Source organism: Schistocerca gregaria, chromosome 7 (assembly GCF_023897955.1).
Source record: "Schistocerca gregaria isolate iqSchGreg1 chromosome 7, iqSchGreg1.2, whole genome shotgun sequence".
Taxonomy (NCBI): Eukaryota; Metazoa; Arthropoda; class Insecta; order Orthoptera; family Acrididae; genus Schistocerca; species Schistocerca gregaria.
Window position 1 is genome coordinate 474,807,924 of NC_064926.1, and position 16,716 is coordinate 474,824,639.

General features: G+C 41.2%; 1 protein-coding gene across 2 annotated transcripts in view; it reads left to right on the forward strand.

The window, feature by feature from the left end:
- LOC126281293 (uncharacterized) overlaps positions 1–16,716 on the forward strand; it is a 153,267-nt gene that overhangs the window by 73,974 nt on the left and 62,577 nt on the right. For both annotated transcript variants that reach the window (XM_049980120.1, XM_049980121.1), the window contains exons 5-6: positions 3,539–3,944; positions 12,156–12,200. In XM_049980120.1, the coding sequence (XP_049836077.1) occupies positions 3,539–3,944; positions 12,156–12,200 (451 nt within the window). The remainder of the gene's footprint in view (positions 1–3,538; positions 3,945–12,155; positions 12,201–16,716) is intronic.

A 16,716-nucleotide genomic window follows, 5' to 3' on the forward strand; every position in this document is an offset into this window, starting at 1 on the left:
TGGTTGAAAGATATATTTCAATCAATCATAAAACTCAAAAACAAATTACATCTTTTTCCTAATTATGAGGACCATAAATTCTCATTGCCCTATGACTTCAGCAATATGTGAATCACTATATTGTTTAGTGAACAAAAATTTAGAACATTGTTGTATAGGTGATGACAGATAAAATATAAGGTGCTGCTTTTAATTTTAATCCAAAGGCTGCAGTTCCTCACTTTTCAACAATTCAGAGTCTCCAAGGGACAGGAAACACACAGGAGCTGGCAACATGCTGGTGTCACTGTATGTTCTCCAACATTGCAAAAAACAAAATTCTGAATTGTCTCAAGTACATATCCAAAGTAGTTCCCAGTCTCTCACCATTGATGCCAAGGCAGGCTTGATCTGCTGACTCTGCACGCATTCCAACAACTAGGTGTCTGATCACTGTCTGCAACTTTCCCGATGGGTGTGAACCCTTCACGACTTAGGCTTTGTGAAGCGTTTCACATTAACTTTGGCCTTCATTTACTTCCTAAGGACATTACACCAGCTTAGGTCTATCGCCTTCAGTTTCATGACCTTCACATGGAACTTAGCAATAGTACCTTTGTATACACTGATGGCACATGGACGGACTGTGGGGTCGGGTGTACCTTCATCATTGGCACCCATGTCTTTCGATATTGGCTTCCAGCACACTACTCAGTATTTACAGCCAAGCTCTTTGCCTTGTAGCAGGCCACAGAGTACATCTGGCAATACAGCCTTTTCAGGTGTGTCCTTTGCTCAGACTCACTCAGCCCTCTTCAAAGTCTATGTGCGCTGTACACTGCCCATCCCTTAGTGCAGTGGGTCCAGGAAAACTGTCACTTGTTCACTCTTTGTGGAGCAAGTGTTTTGTTTCTGTGGGTTCTTAGTCATGTTGGTGTGCCAGGAAACGAGGCTGCTGACACTTCTGCCAAGGCTGCAGTCCTTGTACCCCAGCCCGTGAGTTCTTCTATTCCCTCCAATGATCTCTGTGTTGCCATCTGTCAAGAGGTGGTGTCCTTTTGGCATCGCCAATGGACCTCCCTTCTGGGGAATAAGCTCCATCTTATTAAGCCTCTCCCAACAACTTGGACGACCTCATCTTGGACCTCCCACCGGAAGGAAGTCATTTTAACGAGGCTGTGTATTGTGTACAGCCTTTTTAGCTAACTTCATTTGATAAGTGGCGCCACCCCACCACTTTGTACACATTGCGCCCAAGTTTTAACTGACCACCACTTCCTGGTGGAATGCCTATTTTTTAACCATTTACGTTCCCACTTGGGTTTGTCATCTGAGTTACCAGTTGTTTTAGCAAATGATGTGCAGACTCTCAACCGTGTTTTACTTTTTACCTACCAAAGCAATATGGCAAAAGCCATTTAATTTTTAGTTTTGGACCTCTGTTTATGTATGGTGTCATTTTTAGCCCATTTCCATGTGCCTTTTTGTAGTTGTCTTCTATTATGCCCATTGGGACTGACGTATAGTCATTTTTTAATTCTTCTTGTGTTTTTGTGTTCTACAGTTTTGTCTTGGGCGTGTATGACCCCAGTTGTTGTTGTTGTTGTTGTTGTTGTTGTTGTTGTTTTCGCCATAAAGCAAAACAAAACAGTGGGTGCAAAACTTGATGTTAGAAATCTGCTTCTTCAACAGTGCAGATTTTATTAAACAAAAATTATGTAAAAATAAATAGCAGAAGGTTCTCCTAGAAATACAAAGAATGAAAAACTTAAGGAGTTGGTGGAAGTTTAAAAATTCACAGGTTTTCCAGGAGAACACTATTTGTAGGTTTGACTGGGAAGCACTTGAATACGAGCCACACTCTCAGTGCATCCATATGCTTTTAGTTTGTTCACTGAAATCACAATTATCGGTTAAACAGTGAATGTAAACAGTACCACATTAGGCAGACAGGGAAGTCTGTGTGCTAACCAAACATCAATTTTAGGAATCAACAAAGCCCAAAGCACAGTCCAAGAGAGAACTCTACAGACAGTGTCATTATAAATAACTACACTGGAGAGTTTGCTCTGAACTTCTTGCTGAGACAGGTGGGATTGTAGCAGTATATGAGAGCCCTTCACTCTGACATGATTGTTATGCAATGTGACCCACTGGTGGGGGTTTATCCTCCCACTCTGAAACTAGTGTCCCTGCAGGACATAGGCATAATTATGTCAATTAAAGCATCATTGCATTCAGTGTGATTAAAAGATCCCTTCCCCTTCCGCCCCCCCCCCCCCCCCCATCCAGCCGCTCTTGAATTGGCCCATAGGGCAGAGGGGAGGGTAGAATGAATGGTCCCCTGTGAAGGCTAGGGTATGGCCTTGGATGTTCTGATGGTAGGAGAGCTGCTCCTGGGCAACCAGCACCAGGTGGCTGCTTTTCTGGATGATCAAGTCACATACCTAGACAGATGTGTTTTAAGTCATGTGCACCAAAATGAGGCTGTCCATTGTAAAAAGTGTGGCTTCTTCTTCTTCTTCTTCTTCTACTTGTACTGATGGAGGCGGCAATTGATTTAACAAGGAATTATGAAGGCATCTGAGCAATAGTTGCACTGGGTCTTGATCATGGATTGGTGTTACCTAATAGAAGGATAAAAAGGAAAGTCAGTGGTCTTGGGTGTCAATAGTTTTTCCTTCGCCATTTTAAAATTTCACACAATATGAGCCTACACCATTAGAGGCAGGGTAGAGTGGAGGTACAACTGCTAAAAACCAGCAAATGCAAACTGTGATCCAGTACCAATGACAAGAGTGTATGGAGTGTCTTCAGTAGCAAAATTGATGGCTAGGACCTTAGTTATATTCTGTTGTGCTCTGTTGAATTTTGATGACATAAGGGATTTGTGGTCTAGGAGTAGCATCAGGGGCTAGTAATCACAATGAATGGGTAACAGATTAGATTCCAGCCACTGCTTAAATTTTGAATAAAAATAATCAACTATAGTCAACACTGGCTTCTGGTATAAGTAATCACCCTTGTTCTACCAACAGCCATGTCAAATAGGGTGGAAGAGTGGCCAGAGGTTTGGTGCACATTCTTGTCTCTGGGACAGGAAACTGCCCCTAAAACATGGAAGAATCATCAATGACCAACACCATGAGGATGTAGAAGGTATTGACAACTACTGCATTAGATACAGTGTTTATCCTCCGGCCTTGAGGCACTCCAATTTGGGAGGATTTATTCTCGACTATTGCTCTGGTGGTAAAGACCTTATCATCTGCAGAACATTGTTTAACATCCCTTTCCATCTCTCATTTCCATTCATGCCTTTCTTTCCTGCCCACTTACTACTGTCTTTTGCTCCTGATCCCTCATGTACATGGCTGTCTTACATTCTTATTTTCTTGACTTTTCACTGTTACAAAGTACATGTAGTCATTTCTCTGCAACATTGGTCAAGCATTTCCTATAGGTATTCTGGTGTTTGTATTTGTATGTTCTTTCTTGACAATTTTAAATTTAATTAAATTAAAACTATTAGAATTCTATGTTTTTTTTTAATTTTCAGGGTGATGAAAAAAAGAACAATTCGGGTTTTCATTTCACTACAGAAAACTTACTGTTCAATACAACTTTGAATAATAAATGTTCTGCTGGTCAGACAAATCATAAAGCCAAGGAGCAAGGAAATATCAATGCAACAGACTTACCAACTCAGGACACAGGATTCCCCTATGCAACTATGTGTATTGATCGGGATACTGCAAACAATTCTGAAATTATGAACAGTACATTCTCAGTTGTGGACGGGACTGTGACTCGTAGCATTAGTCGACATAGTGGTCGTACTGCTTCGTGTGAGAGTGGATTGGATGAAGATCAGCTCAGCAGTGCTTCTGACAGCAGTTACTCTTCTGCTAGCAAGCCAATGAATGTGGGTGATGTCCAGATAATAGCGCACATCCAGGAAGAAAGTGAGTTATCTCTTTTCACTATTTGTTCCTCAATTAATGGCTGCCAAATTTAACATTACAACTGCTCATAACTTGTCAGTTTCAAAGTTTGTTACACGTACAAAGTTGAATGGCACACAGTAACCAGCTGTCTGTAATATATTTACTGAACTTTTGCGTAATTATTTTATAGTTAGAAGTTGATGCGGTTTACTATATTGAACTAATGCTGTCAGCCACAATGATTTCTTCTTGTAAGATTCTCATCATTGCTTGTTCTGTGCAGACCACCCCAGTTTATCTAACATCAGAAATATTGATTCCAAGAAACGATGAATGTGGTATTCTCATTCTAACTTATGTAGTTTTTTATACATAGAAGAAATCTGAATGATCTATTTTAATAACTCACTGTCTTGTCATTCACATATCAGACACATCAGGAATCGTTAGTTAATTAGAATTAAGAAAATGAGAATTTACATGAATGTAAATAAATTACTAACCCTCTGTGGAACAGAAACGAACCCACTACCAGTTGTAACAAAAACAATGAAAATAAGCTGTGCAAACAAATGACCAATGCAAATCTGTAACATTAATACTCTGTGCTTGTTTTCACCACTTGAGATATACCTTAAATTTGAATAAGTCTTTTATTCTGTAGTTATAGTATTCATTTTGATACAGATATTTAACAAATTAGTCATTGTGAAAATTTTGATAGGTTTCAGAAGAATGTGAATTTTTGGAAGGATGGGTGTTTGTAACATCTATTAACAATTTACGTGATGTCACATTAACTCCCAATTTGTGAAATTCACCAAAATTAGAAAAAGTAACAAACCTTTCACAGACATTTACAAAGTTCAATTGAGATAATAAATGCGTAAAAGAATTGTTATGCCACCTGTAACTGATCATCTCCTTGTGCATTTGAGAATGAGTGTAGGAACTTCTTAGACATCTGTCCCTTACAATTACAGTATTATTCTTTCACTTGTTTTGACATCAGTGGCTCATGCTTTCAACCTCCCCCCCTCTCTCCCTCGCTTCACCCAGCATAGAGGCCAGGGCAATATCATTTTTCTGTGACAGTATGATTATTGGAGAATTGACCTTGCAGTGGCCTTAGGTATGTGCGTAGCAGGAACAACTACCTCCTCACTGAAAGTTTACCTTTTTTGATTTCAAGAAATGTGAAAAAAATAAAACTTGTTGCTCCATACAGTTAGACTGATTACTAACTGCCTTGGGCATAACAGAGACAGTTTAAATCTGCAATAACTCTTGTAGTCCATAGTGAAAATTTTCTTAACAGATTTTATTAGATAGAAAAAGTTATCATCCATCATCTGCATATTGTCATAGTCCTCAGTGTCCAATCGTCCTTTGCAGTTTTGTTCACAAAATTATTGTTGCATAGGTTGTAAGGTCTGGGCTGATTGTGATGGCCACTCATTTTCTGTTGGATAAACAGATAACAAGACTGTTATATCTGCCTATTATTTCTTATGCTGAGAAACACTCATTTTGGTGCCTTAAAGTTGGTTCTGCTTTTGATGTATGTAATGGGTACCAGTTCTGGAAATGGAATCTGCTTTCCTCTGCCAGCTCTAGTTTTTGAGATGGAACATTGATACCTTATTAAATATATTCTGCTCAAACTAGTGGTCACCCAAAAGTTTTTGTGTGAAATTGTATTACTTAAAAATGATTAATGATGATATATTCAATATGATACTGTTACAATAAACACATACTAATTACACTATGCTAAAACAGCTTAGTACTAGCTAAAATCATAATTACATATTATTAATTAGGAAGTAAGTCAAAAAGCAACACTTACGAATTATAGTAAAGAAATTTATAACAATAATGGAAATTCCTGGCTGAAGGAGTACATAAAATAAGCGAAAGATAACCACTCACCTATAGGAGATCGATGAGTGAATCAGAAAAACATGTAACAGATAACAGCATTTACACTATCTATAGAGCAATAGCTCTCTTTCTAGCACAAGTACGCACATTATCTCACATGGAAAATCAAGACTCTAGTCTTGCTGTGCCCACAGGAGTGTGCGTTTGGGTCTCTGTGTGGTTTTGTGTGTGCAAATGTGTGTACTTGTGCTAGAAAAAGAGCTACTGCTTGAAAGCCTGTGTGAGTGATGTTTTCTGGTAAGTGTATCTGTGCTCTATGCTTCGATCTGCTGTAGTTAAGTGGTATTAGACATTTTTCCATTAGCTCGCAGAAACCTCCGATCTATGAATTCCTTTGATGACCTGTTCCTGTACATTTGTGATGGATACTCCAACAGTAGTTTTCCATCATGTATGTATCCCACTGTCCACAGTACTGTTCTTCCAGTATTATTATCTCGTGGTAAAAATGCTCATTCTGCGTCAAAAGAATCCAGAAATCAGTCCAAATGATTGCAGGGAGTACTAAGGTTTCAGCCCAGCCAAGTGTACAAAAGGCAGTGATCATATTTTATAGAATTTCATAATGGTTATCTGTAATAGTTCCTAAGAAAATTCTTCACTCCTATAGAGAATGACAATCATGCATCAGCCTCAGTGTTGTTCACTGAGTCTTAAAACTGCTGGTCTCTTATGAATTCTCAGATTTGCGGTCTATCAAATATACCTGCATTTATTTTCTGTGTATTGGTGCAGAAAGTTTTCTACATAGATAGCTGAAACAGGTTCCATTTTTCTTCAACTCCTTTACAGATTGTTTCATTAAACCAAGTTTTATGTCCAGTAGTGGCATTGCACCATTCTCTCCTTCCCTCCCCAAAGACCGTGCTTTCTCTAGGGGGCAACTGTTTTCTTTCACCCAGCATTGATCATTTGCTTTCCTGTCCAGAAGATGCTGGATGCACTCATCTTACTGTCCCAGAAGAAAATTCACCTCTTTAAAGTCAACCAAATGATCCATTGGTGATTATGATATGACATTTTATCTGGGGGCTATGGTTTTCACTAACAGCAGTGGAATAACCAGCTGGGATTGTCTTGTATAGGTTCCTGTTATGTAGAAGTACCCAGTTGAGCCTGCAGTTGTAGCTATCTATAAATAATCTCCATTCACTTGGTTCTGTTGTCTTACAGCCAGTCTTGTTGGCAATCCTTGCATGTTATGACAAAATCAAAGTAGTTTTTTTCAATAAGGAATGGCAAGAAATCTTTTTCAGGCTTGTGATACAGTGAGCTTCGTACTCAGTAACATATTATGAAGGTTCTTTGCTCAGCCGTAGTATGCTTTTCACCACCTGATTTTCTTCTTCTTCTTCTTCTTCTTCTTCTTCTTCTTCTTCTTCTTCCTGTTCTTCTTCAGATAATTTCTAGAGACAGGTAATTGTGGGAACAGGTATCTCCTGAATGTGGAACAGTGACTCTGGTCAAGTCTTCACTGACATCTATCCACTTCAACTGGTTATTTCCTTTGATAACCTTGATATTCACTGAACAAAAAGAAGTCATCACTGTGGTTTCCCTGTTCTTCTCATACGTAAAGTTCATGCACTTTCATTTACCGATTGAGTACTGTTCTCTTCATGTTTCACACACAAACTAAAGTGCCCAAACCTCGTGATCTCAGTTTTACTTTGAAGTAGGCTAAATACTTTACATTAAATATTTTACAAAGTCAGTCACATGTCTTATCCTCACAAACAAAACACATCAGAATGATTCACACATTTTTTATATGGCGAATCCTTTTCAGTGTCTGTGAAAGAGAAGAAATCAGAACAGTTAAACACAGCATACAAATTAACACAGATGTTCTTGAGTGAAGTAAATTAATTAGGTAGGTGATAAGAGAATTTAATTTTTAAGTGTACTTTTAAAACTGGCACAAAATATGCTGTAAAAATATTTCACACTTTACACAAGGGTTGGAATTTAAATAGTGGCTACTATTTATTCACAACTGATACCAAAGAGTTGCATGTTTGCACCTGTTACTGTCCTTAAAAAGTATTCACCAGCATTGTGTAGAACCCGTTGCCAGCAATTTGGAAGGCATAGTACACTGTTAGCAGAGTCTGTTCCGTTGATGGTGTGATTGGAGCGGTCTACTGCCTGTCGAATCTCTGGGACAGTACTGAAATGAAAGCCATAAAGTGGCCTTCATCTTTGGACTCAAAATAAAGTCACAAGGACTTAACTCTGGGGAGTATGGTGGATGGTACAGTACTTCGCAGTCCCAGCGACCGAACGGAGCAGCCACAGCTTGCACTGTATGCACTGGCGCATTGTCATGCAAAATGTTGGGTGGGTTGTGCAAAAATTGTCGCTGCTTCTTTTGCAAAGGTGGTCACAGGTGATGCTCCAAAAACGAACTGTAATACTGTGGGTTGACGGTCTTCCGTGGAGGACATAATGCGTTAAGATAACACCATCACAGTCACATATGAGAATCACCATAATTTTAGACTGCTCCATTTGCACCATCGACAGAACAGTCTCATCTAACAGTATACTACCCCTTCCACATCGCTGGCAATGGGTTCTACAAAATGCTGGTGACTACTTTGAAGGACAGTAATAAGTGCAAACATCTAACTCTTCCGTATCAGTTGTGAATAAGTAGTTGCCACTATTTAAGGTCCAACCCTCCTAAATGCGTTAAAGATAAAGTTGATTAAAATAGGCTCTTAGAGATCAGTCATTCCACAAGCAACTATACTTTATAGAATATGATGAATATCTCAAATGAAACCAATTGTTCATTGTACAAAGTTCTGATGTATGTACAGAGTTCTTGTTCCATCTTTCAGCTAAACCCGTATAATGAGATACCGGTGACATCATAGGTTCATTGTACGAAGCTCTGATGCAGAAATTCGCAAAGTTATTCCTGTCATCTTTCGGATAAATATGTATCTTCATTTGTAATGTAATGAACTTAAGCAACTATCTTAAAAATTTATGTGCATGGCAAAAAGCAATGCATGTAATCATGTCATCACTAAACTATAGTTGTTAAAATCAGTAGAAGTGCCAAAATACCCAGAATATGGTAAATTATATGCACCATGAAGATACTGGCAATTTGTTCCTCAGTGCTATTTAGCACTACTTATTGTCAAAGAATGCCAACAGAATTCTAAAAATTAATCCTGTTATACTCTCTCATTACTTACAATGTAATTGGACGGATAAAAATCTCTACTCCCAAAGTGGCAGCAGGAGAACACACATGTATAAAGGTACTGAAATTCACAAGCTTTGGAGCCAGTGGCTCCTTCTGACAGAAGGGTTGAAAGGGAAGGAAGAGGCTGAAGGAGAAAGGACTGGTGAAGTTTAGAAAATGGGGAGAGTTCAGAAATGTCACCCAGAACCCCAGGTCAGAGAAGACTTACGAATGGAATGAGGAGGATAGATGTTGTTGGGGAATGCACTAGATGAGATTTGAAAACCAGAGAGCTTTAAAGTGGAAGATAAGGTAGTACACAAGACAGAGATTACTGATAAAACATAATGCATGAGTAAATCAGAGCCGAAAGCTAAGTGCATTGTATGTGGGAGAGGTGGGTGCAGGAAAAAATAGACAGCCCAGAAAATAAAAGCTATAGAAAAGTAGAAGGCAGTAAAGAAAGGAATAGTTACTGAGAAGAAATGCTGTCTGTTGTCAGCATACACCCTCTCTTTGTCTGTGCCCTTTCATCCTAACTGATAATTTGGTGGCTGTCTTTGTCTGAGTACAGTGTGTTTCACTGTTCTGAAAACTGGAAAAAAAAACTGTGAGTTTGTCAGTAAGGATGCGCTTACATAACTTGAAAGAATAATGTATTTCAGTGTCTGGTACATCTACAAACTCTGCATAAATTGCAGGAACAAGTAATAAAATTTCAAAGGACTGTTCTAAATTATGAAACCATGTCCTCATAATAATTTTTCAGTAACTGAAACTTGGACCAGTTTTCCCTCATAGCCAGAAATAATCATCTCCTATTTGTTTTGCACAAAGTTGCAAAACACTGGGTTATGTTTATCAACACTCCTTCCCATACATAAAAAACTCACACTTCAGTCATCTATTCCATGACTAAACATTCTTTCAATTTCAGCTGCCCCTCTGTCTTAAAGTCCACTAACATACAGAAGAATTAAATAAAATTTCTGTTTCCTTTTAACACACACCTCCATCTCTCCCTGACTTCTTGGACTTAGTTATTTGTCCCTTGCTTCCAGATTTCTCTGATACTAGATATAACAAACCAATTTCCTTGAGCAAGGCTAATGACTTCTTTAGAAGATAGTTTTACATTTTGTATGCAATTAAAAATTTAAAAATGCAGTTTACTGAAATAATTATAAACAGAAAAATCACGCGACTTCTGTTAGTCATGTACGTATTGGAGACTGTTGCATCTGAACTGAAGAGACTGGAAACTGACTTTGTAGGGAAGACCAAAATTATCAGACTGAACAGTGAAAAAGAACTTGCAGCCCTACTGGTATTTGTTATGTTGCATACTATACTCTACATAAGAAGGGACAGCATGATAAGATGTCAAAATGTGAAGGAATAATTTTCATGACTCTGAAAGAAGCTGTAGCTGGTAAAAACTGAGAAAAAGACAGATTGGAATAAATCCAACAAATAATCAAGAAATTGTGGTGAATATGCTACTCTGAGATGAAGATGTTGGCACAGGAGAGAAATCGTGGTGGGCTGCATTAAACAAGATGGAAGAATGGTGGCTCCCTCCAAAAAAGACATTTTGTTTAAAAATAGCCTTATACACTTGTGGTTGGATCTTCATAGAGGGTCACACTAACCCCCCTCCCCCTCCCTCCCCCTCACCCCCTCACCCTCCCCCTCCCTCCCCCTCACCCTCCCCCTCCCTCCCCCTCACCCTCCCCCTCACCCCCTCACCCTCCCTCCCTCCCCCTCACCCCCTCACCCTCCCTCCCTCCCCCTCACCCTCCCTCCCTCCCCCTCACCCCCTCACCCTCCCTCCCTCCCTCCCTCCCCCCCTCACCCTCCCTCCCCCCCTCACCCTCCCTCCCTCCCTCCCTCCCCCCCTCACCCTCCCTCCCTCACCCTCCCTCCCTCCCCCTCACCCTCCCTCCCTCCCCCTCACCCTCCCCCTCACCCTCCCTCCCTCCCCCTCACCCTCCCTCCCTCCCCCTCACCCTCCCTCCCTCCCCCTCCCCCTCACCCTCCCTCCCTCCCCCTCACCCTCCCTCCCTCCCCGTCACCCTCCCTCCCTCCCCCTCACCCTCCCTCCCTCCCCCTCACCCTCCCTCCCTCCCCCTCACCCTCCCTCCCTCCCCCTCACCCTCCCTCCCTCCCCCTCACCCTCCCTCCCTCCCCCTCACCCTCCCTCCCTCCCCCTCACCCTCCCTCCCTCCCCCTCACCCTCCCTCCCTCCCCCTCACCCTCCCTCCCTCCCCCTCACCCTCCCTCCCTCCCCCTCACCCTCCCTCTCTACCTCCCCCTCACCCTCTCTACCTCCCCCTCGCCCTCTCTACCTCCCCCTCGCCCTCTCTACCTCCCCCTCACCCTCTCTCCCTCCCCCCTCTCCCTCCCTCCCTCCCCCCTCTCCCTCCCTCCCCCCTCTCCCTCCCTCAGCCCTTTCACCCTCCCTCCCCCCCTCTCCCTCCCTCACTCACATAGTATAAAAAGACTAAAGGGAATTGCATGTGTTGTCCTGAGTATTCCAGCGTGAAGGTAACAGCCGTATTTGTGCATGGCCTATGTATCTTCCTAAAAGCCACATCTCGCAGACAAACATTTAAGTCTACGGGATGTGGCCTTCAGGAAGATACATGGGCTGTGCACGCAAGTGGCTGTCATTGTGATGCTGCCAAATATCCAGGATAACATGTGCCATATGGATGTACATGTTAAGACGACATGGCTTTAAGGGAAGTAGCAGAGTCTTGTTCATTGTAATAGATCAATGTGAGAGGTTCTTATACCATAATTCTGATGATGAAGACTTGACCACCGAAAGACAGAAATTGTTTTTTTTTTACACTGTCAATAGGTAGCTGAGCTGAAATTTTAAGCTTGTTGTTCCTATTTTGGCAATTAATAAGTGGACACTCCCTAAAAGTTTCAAATACTTCTAATATTCACAGCAGACTCCCATTTTGAAAATTACACACTTTCTGCAAATGATTTACATATGATGAGTCGTAATATTCATTCGTATGTCATACTTGTTTAGTAGTAGATCTAACTTTTAATTTTGTATGTTGCAGGCCTGAAACAAGCAAATTCAACTCCTGTGAGAGGATATGTAAATGGTAAGTTTGTGCCGTTGACTTTTTTATAATTGAAACAAGTTTACTTATTTGCAGTGTAGTTTCCTTCGTCCTCTCTCTCTCTCTCTCTCTCTCTCTCTCTCTCTCTCTCTCTCTCTCTCTCTCTCTCTCTCTCTCTCTCTCTCAAATGCTCTAGTTTCCTTCATACCCATATTTCTAGTGCCTATCACCTTTTCTCCTCAGCTTTTTGCAGTGTCCAGGTATCTTTATGAAGCATTTGTCCAATATTTTCCTTGTCTTCATTCAGTGACCCACAGCAATTTCCTGTTTCTGATTAATGCTACCACAGCTGTTGCCATTCTCATTCTTTTGCAACCTGTTCTGGTTGTTGATTTAGGCCTTCTCTGAATTTCTGCCAGCATTTTGGTTTTTGCCTTTTCATTATTTATTTTTGGCAATAATTCTTATGATTTGCTGGTTGTCCTCCATAGCTTCATTAAGCACTTTCTTAGATTCTACCGACACCACCCTTTTGCCTACTACACACACTCCTCACATTCCAGCCATGGTCTGTCCTATGATTCCTTCTAAGTAGATGTTAAACAATGTAAGTGAAAGCCAACATTTTGGCTAAGTCATATTTCTATGTTCTGAGCTAGTTGTTCACCAATTCTGACTTGGCATTTTGATTCAGGTATGACTCCTCTATTCATTTTTCTATCTCTCCAGTTGATGCCATATTTTCTTATTATTAGCATTACAGTATCGGACTGAAAGTGTTGGGTTCCTCACATTTTCTTCTGTTTTCTTTTTGAGGGGTACCAAGATCTTTTCCAAGAAATTCTAAGGGCATTCTCCCTTTGAGTATATGTCTCTTCATATTTACAATAGCTCTACTGTTCCTTTTCCATTCGAGGTTTTTAATATTTCTGTTGGCAGCTCGTCAATCCCTGTGCCCTTTCCATTTTGTGTCCTCCAGTTCACTCTTTAGTGTGTTGTAGCCCTTCTCTCCCTCATTCTCTATAGTTTGTTACGCCTCGTGTCTTCTTTCCCCTTGCTACAACCACTCCTGTACTCTTTCCACTTCTTCTTTACTTCTTGCGTGTCATTCATCATCCTCCATTTCTGTCTCTGTGACACTCTTTTGTTTTTCCTTCTGTCTCTCTTACACTTCTTTAAAAATCAAATAGGGGAAAATCCAGGATGGAATAATGACAATATTATGGAAAGAATAGATTGCTACTCACCATGATAGTAAAGTGTTGCTTGTGGAAGCATGCTGGGATGAGGTGGAGAGAGAGGGTAGGGCAGCTAGGTGCAGTCTGGGGAAGTTAGACGCAGAGCAAAAGGGGGGAGGGGGGGGAGAAGTGGAAAAAGAGACAAGTAAAAAGACTGGGTGCTTTGGTGGCATAGAGGGCTGTGTAGTGCTGAAGTGGGAACAGGGAAGGAGCTAGGTGGGTAGAGGACAATGACTAACAAAGGTTGAGGCCAGAAGGGTTATGGCACCACATACAAGCAAATCCGGGGCATGATAATAGGAACCCATATGGCACCATCCTGTACCAACCTATTAATGGCCCATCTAGAGGAATCCTTACTAACCACCCAGAATCCAAAACCCCTCAGATTCATTGATGACATCTTCATGATGAAGATCGAGGATGAGGACACGCTATCCACATTCCTCCAGAAACTCACCTCAAAGATGGCTACATCATACCTCTGTCCGTATCAAACCTACCAACTGCCAGCAATACCTCCACTTCAACAGCTGCCACCCATTTCATGCCAAAAAGTCTCTTCCATACATCCCAGACAGCCCTGGCCTTTGCACATGTAGTGACAAGCAGTCCCACTCAAAATGTACCGAGGGTCTCACTGGGGCCTTCAGACAGCAGTTACACTCCCAACCATGTACAGAAATAGATATATCATGCCCTCCATCTCCAGTCACCCACCACCTTACAAAGTCCCACCATCTGGCCTCAGTGGAGCATTCTCCTTGTGACCCCCATGCTACCCAGGACTGGAGCAACTGAATCACATACCCCAATATGATTTCAACTCTCTCTCATTGCACTTTGAAATGAGTAGTGTCCTACCCACTGTCCTTTCCATTCCTCCCACAGTGGTATTCCACTGCCCACCAAACCTACACAATATCCTTGTTCATCCCTACACAACCCCTGCTCCCAACCCCTTGCCTCATGGCTGATCGCCGTGTAATAGACCTAGAAGCAAGACCTGTCACATACATACATACTACCACCACCACCACCACCACCACCACCACCACCACCACCACAACCTACTCCAGGCAGGTCACTAGCATCACCTATCCATCAAAAGCAGGGCTACCTGTGAAACCAATCATTTGATCTACAAGCTAAGCTGCAGTCATTGTGCTGCATTCTACATGGGCAAGACAACTAACAACTGGTCTGTCCACATGAATGGCCATTCATTGGCCAAGAAACAGGTGGATCACCCAGGAAGCTTTTTGGCTGAAGGTCTGCTCATTGAGCAGTGTTGTTGTTGTTCCTATGTGTGAGTCATCATCATCTTTATGAATTAAGTAGTATCTGCAGTATCTCTCTAACTGTTTGATGCTATTGCTTTTGTCTTAATCCATTTCTGTCTGGCTCAGCATGTCATCATCATCAGGATATCTGTCCTGGTGTAGCCTTTCCCTCTCCACTACATCCCATGTTACTCCTGTCCTCTTCAGATCTTCCTTAAACTGGCCTGTCCATCCCTTTCTAGCCTGCCCAATGGGTCTTCTTTGTGGTACCTCCATTTCCAAATACTGGTGTGGAGTTAGTCGGGTGCATTCACTTCACATGACCAAACCACTTCAATCTCAAAGCACTCATCCTCTCTTCTGTAGTCAATGTCACCTGCAGGTGTATCCTTACATAATCATTCCTGACTCTGTCTCTCCTAGTTTTTGTAGAGGAACTTCATTTCACATGCTTGTGTTTGACTCTCTTCTCTTTATGACACAGGCCTTCTGTGTAAGACTTCTAGTTTGAAACTTCCATCGCGTGATGTGATGCTACCCAGATAATTGAAGCTTTTTGCACATTCAACCTTCTCCCACTCCAGTATGATGTAACAGGGTGTGGCTGTCCTGCTCATCTTCATTGCCACAGTCTTGTTCCTACTCACAGTTAAATTGAATTTTTTAAATTTTGTGTTCCAATAATCTAGTCTCCTCTGAACCTCCATTTCCATCCCTCCCCAAATGGCGATCTCATCAGCAAAAACAAAAGAGTTGAGGCCTTCATATTCTTCTTCCTTGATTTCTTTCATGATTGTGTCCATAAGTGTAATGAAGACTGAAGGGGAGAGCGAACTGCCTTGCTGAACAACTCTCTTTTTCTTAAATCATTTTGATCTTCTACCTCCTACTTGTACATTGCTTACACAAGCATAATACAGCATCCTTTTTAATTAACGAATCAGGAATGTTATGTTTTCTGAAGCATTCCCATATTTTATCCCTTGGTACACTGTCATGTGCTTTTCCCAAATCCACGAATACTACTATCAAGTCCTTTCCTTTTTCCCAATGCTTCTCCGTTAACTGACAGAGGGAGAAAATGAGATGTATTGTTCCCCTATTACTTCTGAACCCATGCTGTTGTCCCTCTGATTGGTGTTATAGAACTTTCCATGATATTTTTCGTATGTCCTTTTCCATTATCTTAAGGCAGTGTGATAACTGTGTGATTCCTCGATAGTCGGTGCATTTCTTTCTACTACCTTTCTTGAACAATGGTATTATAATTCCTTTTTTCCATTCATCCAGCGCTTCATTTTCTTTCCATATCACCCCCAGCATGCAGTGTAACTATTGTATTCCATGGATTCTTGCGGATTTAATCATATCCACTTTCAGCACGTCTACTCCAGCCCTCTTCCCTCTTTTTATCCGTTTCAGGGAATTCTCAGTTTGTAACCAAGAGATTGGATCCTGCTCCTCTTCTAATTCAATGACTTCGGTGTTACTTTCTTGTGCACCTTCCCATTCAGTAAGATTTCAAAATAATTCGTCATCTCTACTCTTATACCTTCCATGTCCCTGATAGTATCCCCATCCTCTGTTTCAATCACTTTTACGTCTTCTCTATCAGATCTTTTACTTTTCAATAACCCATTTAGCAGTTTTTGGTTCACTTTGCTATCCTGCTCTAGTTTCTGGGTGAACATTTCCCAACTCTTCTTTCGCAGTTCTCTTTGCTTGTAGTTTCTCTTGTCAGTATTCCTCCTCCAGTGTTGTCACCTTGTATTCATCTTCTGGTACCAGCCTGTGGTCCTAATTTCTTTTTTTCAAACTCCATGTTTTTCTTTGCCATATTATGTTTTGTAATTGCATCTTTTACTCTGACATTCCACCAGCTGGTTTCTTTGTCTTTCACTTTCTGTTTGTTTTGCTGCATAACTGCACAGCACTATTAATTATTGATGTTTTAAATAGGTTCCACTCTTCCTCTATACTACCCCCTTCAGTTTTTGGCAATTTTTGTGCTACTACATTTTGGAAACTTTTCATATT